Source organism: Crocodylus siamensis, chromosome 15 (assembly GCF_052110815.1).
Source record: "Crocodylus siamensis isolate JL-2025a chromosome 15, ASM5211081v1, whole genome shotgun sequence".
Taxonomy (NCBI): Eukaryota; Metazoa; Chordata; order Crocodylia; family Crocodylidae; genus Crocodylus; species Crocodylus siamensis.
In genome coordinates this window covers 25,451,461-25,469,224 of record NC_143409.1, presented here as the reverse complement: position 1 = coordinate 25,469,224, position 17,764 = coordinate 25,451,461, and the positions used below count along the sequence as shown (strand labels likewise).

Genomic DNA, 17,764 nt, shown 5'->3' with positions numbered 1-17,764 from the left:
TTGTGTCCTATTGGTGCCAAGGGCAAGCTAATTGACTCTACCTCCTAGGGTTAATCAGCCTGCCCTAGGTGCTGCAGAGACACGATACTGCTTCTGGTCTGGGAGCTAGTGCACAGAGTTGTGCAGCACATTTGAGGGTGTCACAGCTGGACATGGTGGTTTGTGATCTGAGAGTCTGTCAAAGGCCAAAAGGAAGGGCAGAAGATCCTGTGAAAAATCCTAAAGATTTTGCTTGGGAAGGAGACTGGAACTAGGATTTCTGTAGTGTAGTCCTCTCTTATGTCTATGCTCCTTTAGTTGGATGAAAAGACAAACTCCATGAAAGAGGGGTGAGTAGGTAAGGTATTACTGTTTAGAAGAATAGTAGGGGAATGCCTCTACTTTTAAAGAAAGCCCTTGACTTTATTGGTCAATGCAATGTGACTGACTGTGGGTAAAAAAAATCCCTTACTTGATGGCAGTGCTGGCAACCGGACTTCCATTTCCCAGGAGCTCACGCCTGCATGGTTCAGGCCTGTCTGTGCTGTGATAGTGCAAGGCTGGGGTTGCCATGGAGACTGGTCCCAGCCACACTGGCTGGGCAGGGGGTTACTCTGGAGCTGCTGGGCTCTTGTGGTGAGGGCAGCTTGGTCTGGAGCCAGGGCAGAGCTGCAATCTGCAGGTTTGGAGCAGGGGCACAGCCAAGATCTGCTGCCTGTGCGCCCCTGGGTGGAGTGTGCAGGCTGCAGATTACAGCTCTGCCCTGGCCCCACACCAAGCTGCCCCTGCCACAAGATCCCAGCAGCTCTGGAACAGCCCCCTACCCTGCCACTTGCCCTGCCAGCATGGCTGGGGCCAGTCTCCATGGCAACACTGGCCTTGTGCTATCAGTCTAGCAGTGGCTGGAGTCTCCATGGAGACCAGCCCTAGCCATGTGGGCAGGGGCTGCTGAGAAATGGAGTGTACTGCCAGCCGGATCTGGCCTGTGGGCCAGACTTTGCCTGCCCCTGAGCTAGACTGTTCTCAGTGGTGACATGTCAGAACAAGGAGCAATGGTCTCAAGTTGTGGCAACAGAAATGTAGGTAGGATATTAGGAAAAGCTTTCTCACGAGGAGGGTAGTAAAGCAGTAGAACAAGTTACCCAGAGAAGTGGTGGATTTTCCATCCTTTGAGGTTTTTAAGACCTGGCTAGACAAAGCCTTGGCTGGGATGATGTACTTGGGGATGGTCCTCCTTTGAGCAGGGACTTGGACTAGACGGCCTCCTAAGGTCCGTTCCAACCCTAATTTTCTATGATTCTATGATATGAACCCATTTTTAGCACTTTATTCTGTGCTTTGTAATCCTCCTTTTATCATCTCTCATTCCTAGATGAGTCCTTCATATCTCTAACCATCTTCATTGCCCATCTTTCACCTATTCAGGCTCTGTAACACATGAAATCAGTGCAGCATTCTAGATGAGGACATGTATTATTTAAATATGTATTGTTGATCCCTGCTATTCCCATGCTAAAACTGGGTGAGAGAAGATATTAGAGTGTGTGTATCTGTGTCACAGTATAAAGCATCTTTCAAGAGAGTGCTAGCCTGTGGGAGCAATCATTTGATTTGTGACATTTCTTAGGAAAGGCCTGGACAATACACAAAAGCCTCAAAGCAGCAAATCGCTTTATCTTCAGACTTCAGATATGTCTGGGACCTCAGTGTGAGGCACCAATATGATAGATAAAACACTACTGAAATGCAGCCATCTCTTTAACAAAATAGGAAAAATCTGTGGCATAATATTTTTAAGCAGTTTGCAAAGAGATAAAATAATAATAGTTGTACTGTACTCATCTATTGTTTTTTTCTCCTCTTAGTGACGGCCAAATGCTGTTACAGCAGTGTGTGAAATCCCCCCCATACAGGAATTTATCCCTAGGGCTGACAAAGGGCCAGGTCAGCCACCTGAGCTGTAACAGCCCTCATTCCCCTGCCAGCTGCAGTTTACTGATCTCTTACATCCAAGAGACCAGCTGGGGTGAGGAACCAGACGTGGGGAGGGAGACGAGCAGCACGCCCTCGTGCACTGACTGCCGGGGCAGTAAAAGGGGGTGCCACTCTCCAAGAACAGGGGCCCATACCCTATTCCTCTTTGTGGGCAAGTCATGGCAGACAAGGGCAGCGCGCTGCGGGAGAGCGGCTCTGCCGGGGCCGGCTCGGGTGGCTCCTTGCTGCGGATAACGGTGCTTGTAAGGAGATGCGGCCAGCCCGTGCCCGGCCTCCATCCCCGCCGGCTTTTGCTCTCCTGGGCCAAGTGCCCAGAAATAACAGGGCGGAGGGGAGGCGGGCTGGGACTCCGGGCCGCGCCGCTCTCCTCTCCTCCGCGCCGGCTGCTGCTGGCGGCGGGGGCAGAGCCGCTGGTTCGATCCCCGCGCCCGCGCGCTTTGTTCGGGGAGGCGGAGCGGGCCGGGCCGGGCCGGGCCGGCGGGGCTTTGTGCGGCGGCAAGCGGGGCTGGCCCGGCCCGGTCCTGCAGAGGGCGCTGCGCGCAGTCCAGGGCCCTGCTCGGCTGACAGCCCCGGCGGCGGCGGCTCGACTCCGGCACATGCCTGCGCTATGCAGGGGGCCCGCCCGGCGCGGCGCTCGCTGAGCCCCCGCGCAGCCCCCCGGCCGCTCTGGCCGCCGCCCGCCCCGCGCCGCCGCTGACGGCCGCCCGCCCTGCGCCGCCCCCGGCCCCGCCGCTGCCCCTGCCCCTGGCCGCCGCGGCGCCCCCGCGCTCCCAAACTTTGCAAAGTCCGGCAGCAGCCCCCCGGCTCGGCGCGCGGCGGCGGCGGCGGCTGCAGCAGGAGCAGGCGGCGGCGGAGGCGCGGGGGGGCCGCGGGCCGGCGGCGGCAGCAAAGAGCCTCGATTCGCGCGGCGCGGGGAGCCATGCGCTGCGGGCTGTGATGTCCGCGGAACAGGAGAAGGACCCCGTCGCGCTCAAGAGGTCCCGAGGTGCGGCGGGGCGCGGCGGCGGCTGCCCGGGGGAAGGCTCCGGGCCTAGGACGGGGATGCGGGGTGCGGGGGCCGGGCCGCGAGGAGCCTGCCCGCCGCTCGGCTCTGGGGCGGCCGCGCCGTGGCCCGCTCGTACCCAGAAGCCTTTGAAAGTAGCGCCGGGCGGCTCGGAAAGCCATGTTAAGTTTGCCCGCTTAGGCCCCGGTCCTGCGGGCCGAGCCCTCCCGCCAGCCCCGCGCGGGGCGGGGGCCTTCCCCTTCCCGGGCAAAAGTTGGGAGTCCAGGAGCGCCGGTGCCTCGTACCGGGGCTGTGGCACCGGACCTTGCCGCCAGGCGTTTGGGGTTTCCCCCTCAACGCGGCCCCCGCGGTCGTTTTATCCTGGAAGCAGCAGCTGCCATTGCAGTTCAGCCCCCGCCAGGGATGTGTTAGGAAAAGGGGGTGCTGTCCCTCGCTGCTGTTTGCTGTGCACAGCCACAGCTGCCTCTTTACCAGAAAGAAACTTCCTTGGGAGGGAAATGCTGGGTGTCAGCAGGACAGCTGTCTGGGCTGACATAATTCATTCTCTCTTTATTTTTTTGTCTTCCCTTCACATTTGTCTCTGTGGGAGCTGGGGACTAGGGAGATAGGCGAGGCTTTTGCTGTGGGTCTTTCAGTCAGATGTTTACAGTTCACTTGAAAGTTTTGTCCAGCACCTGGAGAGCAGCAGCCCCAATATTTAGCAGATTAGCCAGAGCAAACCTGCCCTGACCACACATGGAGCTGGGATTCATTAAACAGACTGACCTCCTAAGCTGTGATCCCACAGATTCTCAAATAGGCACATAACTTGAGTAACCAATTGAACTTGATGAGATGATTGCTCAAGGGCATATGTTTTCAGTACCAGGAGCCACCGGTGGATTCTCACGAAACAGTGCACATATTAATATATTATACCCTCTTTCCCCCCATTCTTTCTCCATAAAAATCAAGCTTTTGGGCACAGTATCCTTCTTTAGAGCTGAATAAATGTTCCCAAAAAGATTGTCTAACATCTCTTCCAACTGTACAGATTTTCCAATAAAAAGATATAACCAAAAAACCTGTATCATCATGGCTACAACATTCCACCCCATAAAAGTTATATATATATATGACTTTTATAGACACAGTCACACACGCGTGTGTGTGTGACTTCAGACAGCCAAAATACAGTTTGCACAAACATGTATATATGTCTTACTCATTAAGAACTGTGGTCGCAATCCTGTCAAAACCTATGGGTGTTTTAATTAGCATACTATGAATAAAGGATCATGTGCAACATATTAAGTTAAGCATGTGCATAATGTTCTTTGCCGATTCAGGGTTTGTTTATTAACATGGAAAATTTTAAGTTTCAACTGTATTGATGAAAACTGCAATGAGTATGTACATAGCAATATATATCTGTAATGGAGTGAAATATATATATATATACACACACACACACACCTCACTCTTCCCAAACTCAAAAAGACTGAATGTTTTCTTTAACATTTTAACAGAGGAAAAGTAGCTCGGATGCAACAAGCACAGTCTCAGCTAAGAAGCATTTTTGTCTAGAAAAGTAAGAATGAGAATCCAGGGTTATCACCGACATTTTGCAACCTTAGCTGAGATGTCTAGTATGGTATATCTCCACATACCAGTGTTCAGCACACACTAATGAGAAGTCTGTGTGGGGGATACAAGCAGCAACTTTCAGGAAAGTTTATTTTGGCTACATTATAATGATGCTCATTCACTCTTTTTTGGAGGCATGCTAGGACTAACATTCATTTTACTTTTATGTATAAATTAAATCCATATAAAATCCAACAGGAAAATATATAAATTAATAGACCTAGCTTACATTAATGGCCTCACACAGTGAAAGATGAGGTCACAAAAGCTGAGTACTTTTTTCAAACCTAAGACGGTTCTGCAGACCCTAGAGTGAATTAACTTTACTAATCCAAGTACTTCCATTGTTGGTGTATGGTATTACTTACGTGGGTTATAAGGTTACTCCTACACTTAATTTTTATAGGATCCAGTTCTTGAGTGCAAGATGACACTTAATGAATGTGCAGAGCTTTGAGCAGTCCACAGTACAACAAACATTTGCTCTGGGTCCTTGGTGATGGATCCGGTCACATGCTTACCAATCCTTGCTACCAGCTGCTGAATTTCATTGATATGAGCCAAGCATACAGTACAGTTTCCTAAGAAAACTGGCATATGGATGGAAAGTGAACATGAATGGGAGAGAAGGTAGCCTGTGTAATTCTGAATGGAAGGGAAGGTATCCACAAGACAGTGTCCCTATTACTTTGATATAAGGGTTTGAGAGTATGAGAGAATGTCTGGTGGTTGGAGAGCATAGGGCTAAATTAAAGCATGAAAAGTATTTAGGATTGGAATTTAGGAGACATTTGTAATGAGCCTCCTCATAAAGAAATGTATATTTTGATACTAAATATGTACAATTCATGGGGTGCTCTACTTCACAGAGCAGTAGGGGTGTACACAGCATTTTACATTAAAACCTGTAAGAAATTGGATTTCTCTCTAAATCCCGAAGAGTTACTTTGACAGCAAATCTTGCCGTGATTTGCTGTGCTGTACAAATGCTTGAGCATGAATTTATTTTCAAACCCTTACATGACAAGCATTTCCTGTGGCCTGATCTTTAAAGTCTAGGACTTGAATGTACCAGTCTGTTTCCACTGTTGATTTGAGAAGGACTTTTTTCTTGTACGTAGTGTAATGTTTTAGAAATTGTGTGTATGAAAAATGAGATGGAATTTTAACTATGACGACCAGAACAAGGAGGAAGTTATTTAAAGCAGGTACAGAATAGGATTCCTGTGCCAGGACTGATAATTCCCTCAAAAACCTTTTATGAGTTAACTTGAGTGGAAATTGTTCTCCTCTTGAAGAAAATATAAAGGAAATCTTGGTGCAGACTGCTGTAGCTGTCCACTGGGAGTCTCTCCCTACTGCCAGGGGAATCCTTGAATGACACTGATCTGTCATGGTACCTGTGCTGTGCCTACTTTGGTGACCTGTCATCCATATGCCCTGGTGATACACAGTTAGCTTCAGGTCACGCGAATTTATGCCAGGGATCTTAACTGGACAGATTTTTAGACATTTAGGCATCTACAGATGCAGGTAAGCGCCTATTGGGATTTTTAAAAGCATGTGAACAGAAGTTAATGGGAGTTAAATGCTTACCTGTTAGGCACTTTTATTAATCCTGGCATCTTTTTTTTTAAGTGAATATCTGGTAACTAAGTTGGGGTGGGTAAAATGTGGCCCGGAGGTGGATGCAGCCTGCCAGGTTTGTCAAAACTCAGTAAGCAGCCCTCTGCCCAAAATAATTGCCCACCCCTGAACTAAGTGATGGTGTTGTATGCTGTAATCCAAATGTGAAGCAGAACATTTTCATCTTCTTGGAAGTTGAAGTTTGTCAAGTTTCTAAATATAAATTATTTTAAACAACTAATAGTAGTCATCTTAGCCATTGCACACTTTCCTCTGTATTTAGCAAAGAATTATTTTTTGTTGTCATGCGTAATAAAAGATGTAGACAGGTGGATATTACAGCATGGAGAAGAACAAGCTTTGGTTCAGACTGCTCATATTGATGACTCTAACATCAAAAACTGTTGGTGTCAAGTCCTACATCAGTAGCTTTCCATGCTTTGCGATTTTTGGTTTAAGATTATTACTCTTCATATTTTTAAAACAAAATTGGTTTGAATGCCAGGAAAGGGAAAATGGCTGGCCTAATGGACCATTTACCATTCTTCATATTTCCTCTTTAAGGCAGGCCTTAAAGGATTTAAAAATAAAGTGCCATATTTTCTTATTTAGGATCCTGTATAGCTTTGGGACTTTTTCACAATCAGAAAAGGTATATGTGAAGGTTGAGTGAATCATGGAGTTTTCTTTATAGTAGACAAAATAAATAGCTCAAGAAGGGTAAACATCCCTGAATTTCAGGAAACTGTGTCAGAATTGCTTTGGCTGATTACACCAGGATGTCTTTGGAAAGGAATCTGCTCATGCAGACTCTTATTGATCGTAATTAGTCTTATGAGGTGACCTTTTGCTTGATCAAGATTCACAATGATGGCAGCTAGAATTGGTAAGCTGGGAGGCCTGCCTAAACTGTATGCTATGTTTTCATTCATAGATTTGATTCATCTTGCTTTTTTGTTGAGAAATACTGTAATTGCCTAATTGCCTAGGGGTTGAATCTTTTAAGTGTTTTTTTATGGTTTATTTGAAAGTTGTGTTATATGTAAAAGAAAAGAAAAGCTTTCTTAGTGGGGAAGCACCTAAGACCTGATCTCAAACCCAATTAAATGAATGGCAGTCTTTCTACTGACTGTAATGGGCTTTTAACTGGACCCCTGGTGCTAATGGAGATGGATAGCTGTACTTGTGGTGTGCTGCTTTTTACCTCAAGGTGTGTTGTGTGTGTGGCCGTCATTGTTTAAGCCTAAAATTAGGGATACTTTGCTACTCGTAAGCTTTTTCTTATCTGTGTGACAAAGGCACATATTTGTGTAACATCTACATGGAAACAAATGCAGAATTACATTGATTGAAATTTTGTAGGTGGTGATAGTGGATTGGATGGGTTAGGAGGACCAGGAGTACAACTTGGAAGCCCAGATAAGAAAAAACGCAAGTCAAATACTCAGGTAAGTTCACTCTGGTTCTCTTGATTTTTTTTGACTAAATAATGCACTCAAATGTTGTTTATTAATATGACTGTCTCTTCCATCTAGGAATACCAACCTTTTATCACAAGCAGAATGGTAGCCAAGATCTTATAAGTAAGTGCATAAGGTGAAATTTTAGATCCCTGTATATCCTCAGAGGATACTAGTAACTCCCATTGAAGTTATGGGGGTTGCTTGAATCCAGTGAGGAAAGACTAGATCTCTGCTAAGCAGCACTGCTAGAGTAAACAGGCTTTGTATAGTCATGGATTTGGTGATGAGCAGAATTTCGTTCCCAGGTTTTTAGTCTTGGTGTAAATCTGCAGAGAATGAGGAATGGCTGTGAGATGCTTTCGTCTGCTCCCCTTGCTGCATGTATATGCAGCACAGGACAGGGAGAGGAGAAGCATATATATGTATAGGCTTGTGAGCTAATAGAGACTTATAGTTTATGAACCCATTGGCCAGACCTTTAGTCCACTCTCGATGATTTTTCAGTGCAGAGAGCCCTGAGGCAAATATGCAGCATGTCTGTACTGCTTTCATGATTTTTCTGAGAGCAGACTCTTCAACTTGCTCCTGCTTCAGATATGCCAAACTTAGAAATGAGGTGGGGGGAGGGAAATCTTCAGGGAAGCTTTGTTGCCTTGTTTCTGTGTTTGGCTTATGTGGAGCTGAAGTAGTGGTGGTGGGGGGAAGCAGACATGCTTCTTAGCAGTGCTTTCAGGAGCACTTTGAAAGTGGAGTAGGTGGTATCATCTGAATAAGTAAATGTGTATGATTTTGACCTTCCTGTTAACTGGAAATGTATATTTTCCATTTCCTGCAACAGAGTTTTTGTAGAAGGACATAGGCTATAGCTCAGTATAGGTATTCCTCTCTAGTACCTATATGTTCTTCCTTCAGAAATGTTCACTTGTATGTCCATTCAGTATTGTGGCTGAGAATATCTAATAGTAGTTATAACTTGGAAAATGATTTATAGAAGTCCTATAACCACTTTTATATATGTATGCCCAATTGCACTGTTTTTTATTTCTGGTCTGTGTAGTTTTTTTTATTCAAGCAATCATGGGGAAAACGCCAGCTTAAGGCCTGTCAGTTATTTCAAGTTTTCCAGTCTCTCTCTCTCTCTTTCTGTTCCTTCTAGTTAATGACTCTTTCCTTCTGCTGTAGAATAAGGATAACTATAGTGGGTGTGCAAATCCAATTTCCCTGTTTTGTTACCAGCTACAAGGCTTGCAGAGTAGTGGAAATATGAAAATAATTTCCGCAGGTGTATGCCACTAAATATTTGGGGCCATATTCTTTTCTGTGCACCAATGACCTACATAGGGTGAGCAGCCAGAATTTTCTTCCCAAGATGGACAAGAAAGAGGATTAGTTACATAACCATTATGTAGCCATTTTTGCACCCTTTGGGTTTCACTAAACACTCCATTATGTGGGGGGTTAGATTGTAGTTTGTTGACTGCCTGTCCCCAGTTTTAAAGCCCTACCACAGAGGTCTCCCTGGTCACAGGAAATAGAGCCCCTTGAGCAGACATCTTACTACCTGTACAACTTTCAGCAGGGATACGGGATAATTACTACTTTCTAAAATCTTCATATCCTCACATGAAAGCAAATGGGTTAGAGGAAAGATTTGCCCCTGATATTAATAGATCAAATCTGAGTTATAACCAGATACACCCTGTATCTACTTTTAAATATATTTAAATAGGAGTTTGGGGGTTTTAACTGTGGAATCTTGCTTCACTTAAATGAAAAAGAAAAGAAAAGCATATGGTGAGTATTTTTAGCAGTATGTTGTGGAACTGTTTAGTTTTCATAGATTGCTTTAATAGCTTGATGACTTTTATGAAATAGATTTTAAGATGAATTCAGAAAAAGGTTATAGAAGAAGGTATTCTTCTGATACAAAACTTAACTGGCTTCCATAAAGTTCTGAATGGGGAGACACAGCACAACGGATCCCTTTGTAAAAAATAAAGGGAATAAGTGGTGGTGATAGTTTTATATATCTGCCAAGAGATGAGTTCTTCCAGGGGCTGCCATATTATAACAGTCATTACTATAACTGGTGCCCTTAGTGGTAGTCTTTGTGAGACTGTGGGTAAACTGTTTTCTATCTTCTTTGTGGCTTAAGGTACATCTTCATGAGGCTTAAGCTTTCGATGGCTGTATAGCACTTGGATTGAATAAATAGAAAGCTTTGGTTTTCTTACAAGGGTTGCCAGTTCTACAGCTTTATGGCTGAAAGCCTATGATTTATTGCAGGGAAGCTTGCAGAAATGATCATTTTAATGTCATATTCTAAATATTTTCAGGGGTCATCTTTTCCTCCTCCATCTGAATATGCTCCACCACCGAATCCAAGCTCTGACCACCTTGTAGCTGCCAATCCCTTTGATGACAACTATAATACTGTCTCTTATAAACCACTATCTTCAGGAAGTCCTTATTTTAGCAATCCTGGTTATCCTGGTTTTGGAGGCTATAACACTTTCAGAATGCCCCCTCACATGCTGCCCAGAATGTCCTCACCGTATGGCGGTTCCTACTCTCTCAGAAATCAACCACACCCACTCCCTCAGAACCCCGTGGGAATGGGTTTTAATCGACCTCACTCTTTCAACTTTGGTCCCCATGATAATACAGGTTTTGGAAATCAGCCAGCTTATAATAGTGGTCAGATGCCTCAAAATGTCAGTATACCCAGCCAACATTTCAGACCTAACCCTGGTGAGAATTTTGGTCACATTCCTCCACAAAATTCTAATCAAATACCACACCCTGACCTGCCATCTAACTTTGGGCCTGGAAACAGTCAACATTTCCCAAATTCCCAGTTAGATTCAAACCATTCTTTTGTTCCACCCCCCAGCACATATAATCAGACAAAAACGTCAGCTCAAAAACAAGACTTTAGTCAAGGAGCAAACAAAACCTCCAGCCAGAACGCTACTATTCATCAGCATCACCACAGAACGGATGATACTGTAAATCAAGGTAACACTGATTTAAAAACAGTTAATCGAAACAGTGTAGTAAATCAAGACAACAACCATCCTAATAACAGTGATAACACTAAGAGTCATGCTAATGGGACCCAGAACAAGTCCCGTCAGGCTAGACCTGCAGCTGAAGGATGCAACTCTGAAAAGAGCAGCAAAACGCCTCTCCATCCCAGTCGTCATGGTCATTCATCCTCTGAGCCAGTCTATCCATGTGGAATTTGTACACATGAAGTTAATGATGACCAGGATGCCATCTTGTGTGAAGCTTCTTGTCAAAAATGGTTTCATCGGATCTGTACAGGGATGACTGAATCAGCGTATGGCCTTCTTACTGCAGAAGCATCAGCAGTGTGGGGCTGTGATACCTGCATGGCTGAAAAGGATGTCCAGCTGATGCGCACTAGAGAAACTGCTGGGCCACCTGCACTGAATACTGATGGGTGAAGACATGCTTTGATGTGGTGAGCTACAGAAGTATAGCTGTTAATTACGTACTTCATCTTCTGCAGACAATCAAGCTTTGTTTGATTGGTTCTTTATGTAGTCTAATTATTTCCACTCATTAAATTCCATCTCAGTTTCTGTACTCTTAGTTTAGGCTTGCGAGTGTTGAAACTTTGATCAGAAACATTACAAAACATTTGAAACTGCAAAACATGACTGATGTTTATTTGATCACAAGCAGGTTTTGCATATTAAAAATGTATTTACTGAATTATTGATGTCAGAATTTACGACTCCATGAATACAAGCTAACAGTAAGTTCTGAGCCTTGACAGTACTATATATTGGAAGCATTCATTTTGTGACTGTCCACTACAGTTTAGCTGATGTCAGTGCCATGCCCCCTTTAAAGAAGTGGGATGAAGGAAGAGGAGTATTTATGATTTTTAATGGTTTTACAGTGAATGCTAAAGATTTGAAATGTGCTTTAATATTTCTGAAAGGATGATGTTTATTTTAATATTTGTGACATTTACACTTAATACAATGAAACCTCAGCAATCCTCTCATATTCATATTTCTAAAAAAGAAATGTTGTTTTCTGATTTCTCAGCAAGTATTTAGTTGCAAAGAACTTCCATGAGTTCTTGTGTTACTATGAATTCACAATTTTTACAAAATATATGATAGAAGTGCATTTAAAATTAAAAAATAAATATTTTTGTTAAGCTACCATTCAAAAGTTAGGGATGTCATAATTAAGGCTGTTCATTCAACCTTAATTTGGTCATCTACGATACAGCCTGTAATTGCATTATCATGTTCTACCTCCTTTTAAAGCAGCATTAAGAAGAGCACAGGAAAGAGTATCTTTCTTTCCTCTTTCAGTGTCCCACACTACAGTGACCCAAGGCAGCTGGGGTGACCAGTTACAGAGGAAGTCCTGCTCATCTCCTGCAGCTATCTGCTGGAGCATGCTTGGTCTCCCTTTGGGGATAACTTATGCATAGCCCATTTGGATTTGTGAGGGGGTGGAGCATGTTCAGCACAGACCAAATCTTACAAGATCTTAGTGTTCCTTTTTTTCGGTTGTGTAATTTGTCAAAAAATGGCTGATTTTTTTTCCACAGGTAAAGGAAAAGTTACAACCCCGACACTACAGTGGCCTCTCTGCTGAACTTCCTCTATGTTCCAAAGCTCTGGATTGTCTCAACAAAACGGTTTTGAGATGTTTTTTTAAAATGGGTAAAGAAGCAATGTAATTTTCCCTAGTCTCATTCTCAGAGAGCAGAACCATTGCATTTTCCATGTTGGAGATGGCCAGCATGGAAAATGTCAACCTGAACAAGGTTATAAACCCCTGTTTTCAGTTGCTTACAATAAGTATTGAGAAACCCTAATTACACACGGTGCTAAAATGATAGGCAGTACATTCTTACTCTGTGCTGTGAGGTATTATTGTTACTGAAACCAGACACTTGCCAAACATCACAAATGTTATTATCATTGTTTAGAAAGTGCTCAGATACTATGGGAATGAGCTGTATAAGAACCTGTGTAGCAGTGGTTCTCAGCCTTTTTTGTACCAGGACCCATTTGTAAACATCAGTGGCCAAAGGTCCTGACCCAGTGCCCCTCACTCCTGACTTGCTGCCCCGAGGCCCCAGCCCCACAGTGTGTAGGGCAGGAACTCTGCCAGCCTGCAAGGGAAAAGCTACAGTATCCCACATTTTTCTTGTTTAAAAGAGAATTCATTTTTAAAGTTTGTTCATGACCCTTTCTAGTTACTAGAGAAAAGGCTAGTTGAGGAGAGAGGTTAAGTATGAATCCTTGGATTTGTTTGCTCCCCTTCTTGTGTACAGCTTGTTTACATTCAGGAGAGATCTTCTGCAGAATCTGGGGGAAAAGAGATCATGTCCAGAGACGGTGGTAATTCTAAACCTTTTTAGATTCTAGCAAGGAGATGTGGAAGAGGCTTTTGGGACATTTTGGACCTCTGTTGGTAGCTAATTAGCTTTATCCACTACTAAGACTGAACTTTAGTTGGGTTTTTTTATTATTTTACTGGCTTGATCACGTAGAGTAGAAATCTGTGTTTAAAAATGTATTTGCGTAATTTCCCAGCAACTTACCTACTTCAGTTCTAATTGGTATCTGAAGTGGAAATGTAAAATCCAAACCTTGTTTGTATACAGCTTTTGTCCCTGGGGTGAGGATGCTTTCATCGCACGTGTGCTGTTGGTGATACCATATTTTCTTCTAGATTTCTAAACAAATAGAAGATTTTAATATTTTATTCTCAGACATCCACTTAGGATTTTACATTCTGGTGTAAGAGTCAGATGTTATATTTAAAATGAACACTATATTTTCTGGCAACCTCTCTCTACCTATCCCAATATTTGAGATTAGTTAAGGGCTTCTTATCTGGTAAGTTATTTCACCAAGACTGCAGTATTCATACATGTGTGGTTTGGTGTTTTTTGGCCGTTTTTGTAAATAATCTGTTACATACCTTGTTTTTGTAAGAACTTAGCTTGTGTATTTGTGAAACTTAATTCTTACAGCTGGTTCCAGTTTTCTAACTGGTAAGCAGTTTCTGGGGGATGAAAACTGATGAGTTTTAATGCAAATATTCAGTTTTGCAAATAAAAAGTGTTAGCAGATGTTATCTTCAAAGTAACAAAATTAAAAAGCTATCATAGCATTGAACTGATGTGGTTTTGGTATACCTGAGAGATATTTACAAGGGAAAAGGTACTCTTTCTCTCTGTCTCTTTCCGGAATAAATTAACTCGGGGTTGTTCATCATCTACATGGCTGGGCCACACTCCTTGCAAGCTGCACCAGTGAGGACAACACAATACTTGGGCCACACCAATGTGAGCTGTGGGACCTCTGGGTCACACACCACATGAGTGCCACCCTGCTGCACCATGCAGGTGCCCAAGGCTGCAAACTACCCTAGAACTGCGATGTGTACCATGTTACTGTGCCCCCTGGGGCAGAGGCAGGAAGCAGAAAGGGGAAAGGGGAACCTGGAGCCCCTGGCTGATGTTGCAGCTAGAGAAAAATAAGAGCCCAGGGGCTGCATATTAACCTCTCATGGATTGCATGTGGCCCCCAGGATGCCAGTTAGACAGCTCTAAATTGCAGTTCAAGGATGTACAGGAAAAAGAAGTTATGGTTATAGTAGGAATGTGTCAGCTGTTTAGAATTAGAACCATGTTAGCTATGGGAAAGGGGGAGTTATAATATAGCTGACGTTTTAATACTTTTCATGAAACCATTTATATTAAGGTACCATGTTATCCTTACAATATTGATGTTTTAGATTGTACTGGTGCTGTATGCCAAAATAGTGTATGGATTTTGTAAATCTGCAAACCTGAAGATTTTTTTTTGTGGAACATGGAGGATGCTGGTCAATCCCACATCCTTTTTAAATGGCTCATAATGCTGTTGGATAGAATGATTTTGCAGTAGCATGGCTGTATTGCCCGAACTATTGAATTTTATCACGGGTAAAATAAATACCTGGAAACATGTTTAAACAGCCTTTACTACCAATATACTTGTTTTTGCCTAAGACCACTTTAAATGTGCAGATATTTAATGTACCCTATTGTTTTGTAATTAGTGATGGGATAGGGAAATGGGTGTCAAAAATCCCATCCTTTTCTCTTACTGATCGCTCTGTAATCTTAAACAAATTTAGTGTATGATCTACATTGTATATTGTCCATCTCACTCTTCATCCATAACATAGAAGTAAAACTTACTTCATATGGCTGAGAAGTTTAGTTATATGATAATTGCAGATGAAAGGGAGTAGAGAAGTTGAAAGTTATAACATCTTTAGTGTTTGCTGTGTTTAAAATGTGTAATTTTCAGGGTTGCACAAAGAAGAGCATACTTTTAAATCTGTATAATATTGTTGCTTATATAACAATACTGTAAAATGCACTTTGAGATGTACTTAACCCTGAGCATATGAATCATTCTAATATAGTCTATGGAATTACATGCCTACAGTTAACACTCAGAGTGTTTGCGGGATCAGGGCCTTTGTTTGAACTTGATCTTTTTTTAGAGATTCTTAAATTGACTGCATTTTTGGGTTTGAGATTTTTACAAAATCAATGGTGTTCACATTTAGCACCTTTTTAACATTGCTTTTTTCCAACTTGATAGAAATGAATAACTTCTGCATAAAATATCTTCTCATTTTATATATAATTGCCTGCCAGTAAAAGTAGCTGTGTAACATTTTATAAAAAAGAAAGTCATGCTTCTTATCATGTTGTATGTGACTTAAATGACTGTTTCATATTAAAACTAGTCCTTCCTTATGTACTGCTTACATATACCTGTTTTGGGATATCAGTTCAGTACTTTTATACAATCTTGAATGTGTTCCACATTGGTGACATGTATTTTTGCAACAACTTTTTTTTTTTGGGTTATAAATTAGAGCATGTCTGAAGTAATACATGCATTAGTGCTGTGGTGTGTGGCAAAGTTAATGTATGTAATTCAAATTGGAAAAAAGTTTCCAGACTTTGTCCAACATGAACCCTATAGCAAGGGATTAAATTACTATGTAATACAAATGATTTCATATCATGATGTGTTTTAAGCTACTCTATGAAGTATGTGAAACATTATTGTTTATGGATTGGTAGCTGGCCTGGTATTCTTGCTAGAATGCGGTGTGTTAGATGGTAGCAATTCATGATAACTAATACAGTGAATACTTTTCAAAACACAGCATTTATGTACAGTGTAATCTTTGCATTTTTGTTATTGTGTCTTGCTTTGATTTTCTTAATGTATCATTGACAAATGGGTGCTTATTTAGTTGTACATAACAGGTGTGACAATCCAATTATATCACTTAGTTTGTGGTTTAAAAAAACTTTTGTTTACCTACTGGACATGGACTTAAAATGCAGGAGGCAGTTGATGCTGATGTATTTTAAATTTATTCTTGTAATGGTTGAATTCCAAGGCTTTCTTGAGGATTTGCTATATTAGAATAGCTTATTCTTTAAAATTAGAGAGAATTAAGTGTACTTAAAGCAAACTCTAAAACAAGGCAATATAACTATGATGTGCTATGTTCTGAATGTGAGTGTTCTCTAGTTTACATAAGATGTATTTCTTGTAGGGTGGTGTTTTTGCTGTATGAAAATTGTAATAAAGGTCCTACTCAGGCCATAAGTACTTTTAGGATTTGATCCTGCAAAATGCTGTGTTCCAACTCTTAACTCAATGAACTGGGAGTGCTCACCCCATAGCACAGGCAGTATTAATATGGTTCTGTATTTTGGCTCATCTAGGTGTACAATCCTGTACAGCCATCTGCAGAAATGCACATCCTAAGAGTTTAAGAAATACCTCTTTCTTGCATTTCTGAGTTTGGCCTATACTGTATATTTCAGTTACAGTCTGGTATTGAAAAACGCTTTAACTCTTTGGGCTGACTCCATAATTATTTCATCTTCTCCTTCTTTTTGAAGAGTGTTTTATGAATTTCTGTGTCAGTGATAAGTGGGGGTGAATGCTGAGTGGAAAAAAAGATTGAGATGTAACTGAAGTTTCAGAGAAAGGAGGTTTATAGTCTTTTGGATTTTTAGTCACGGATAAGATTATTTTGGTGCAAAGAAACGTAATTTAAGCAATACTCAATGTTCAGTATTATAATTTATGAAGAATTAAACAAAAATATTAATAGTGCCAAGGAATGTCTTTTATATTTTCAGGTGTTTGCCTTCTCTAGTATATCCGGATATCCAGCAAAAGTCATGTTTAAATCTGAACTTCCATGTAATATGCAGAGGATAATTGTACTTTTCAGCTTTTTTATATTTGTTTTTTCTTTCATTGGGTAATAGTGAATTTTTTTAGCTTTAAAATGCAAAATATGGTGATTGTGAATTTTAAAAATTTTACTAGCAATCATTTCTCACAACCTGCATGTGTAGACTTGGGTATTCTGTGTTTTTCATGCTTTCTCACTTGTCCTTCGTTTGGCTTTTCCCTTTCAATGTTAAAGTTGAATTAAAAAAAATAAGGCAAGCTAGAGATCTACTGTCTTGCATATGATGCATAACATGAGCTTATAAATATTGTTGACACTTTGTTTTTAAAACCAGAAAAAATGTTATAATTGTCATATTTGTCTAGTAGGAGGTATATGCTGCTTATCAGAATGTAGATCCTGCTTTGATAGAAAATGTATATGGCAGGTTTTCTCAAATGCTGCATGTAACTTTGTTGCTTTTCCTGTTGTTCGGCTTCAGTTTCTTTCAAAATAAAGCTAATTTCCAAGGGGAAAAAATCTTGTTCATCTTGTGCAGAGAATTAATTGTTCAAACTAAACTTAATCTGTTAAATTGGTTAAGGCCCAACCCTGACCCAGGGTGAAATCTCATTACCCTGACAAGGCACAAGGCAGTATCATTTTGGGAAGTTTAGTTAATGTGGCACCAGGCTAGAGAGCACCATGACCTCTTAGTTCTTTCTCCTCTTCTAGAGGTTATTCTTTTAGAGGAGGTGTGTCAAAGATATAGCCTGCAGGTGAAATCTGGCTTGCAGAG

At 41.9% G+C, this 17,764-nt stretch overlaps 1 protein-coding gene across 1 annotated transcript; it reads left to right on the top strand.

The window, feature by feature from the left end:
- The first annotated feature begins 2,545 nt into the window (after nucleotides 1–2,545).
- Nucleotides 2,546–17,510, top strand: PYGO1 (pygopus family PHD finger 1). The gene is made up of 4 exons (XM_090029183.1): nucleotides 2,546–2,959; nucleotides 7,592–7,677; nucleotides 10,029–11,179; nucleotides 12,293–17,510. Exons 1-3 carry the CDS (start codon nucleotides 2,911–2,913, stop codon nucleotides 11,160–11,162), a joined length of 1,269 nt encoding a protein of 422 aa, XP_089885309.1. The 5' UTR covers nucleotides 2,546–2,910; the 3' UTR covers nucleotides 11,163–11,179; nucleotides 12,293–17,510.
- The last annotated feature ends 254 nt before the right edge of the window (nucleotides 17,511–17,764 follow it).

What these genes read in the sequence shown, in the direction of transcription:
- PYGO1 (XM_090029183.1), top strand. Translation starts at nt 2,911, where the DNA reads ATGTCCGCGGAACAGGAGAAGGACCCCGTCGCGCTCAAGAGGTCCCGA. An exon ending in CGCGCTCAAGAGGTCCCGAG is followed by an intron (nt 2,960 to 7,591) that starts GTGCGGCGGGGC and finishes GAAATTTTGTAG; the next exon opens with GTGGTGATAGTGGATTGGAT. An exon ending in AACGCAAGTCAAATACTCAG is followed by an intron (nt 7,678 to 10,028) that starts GTAAGTTCACTC and finishes AAATATTTTCAG; the next exon opens with GGGTCATCTTTTCCTCCTCC.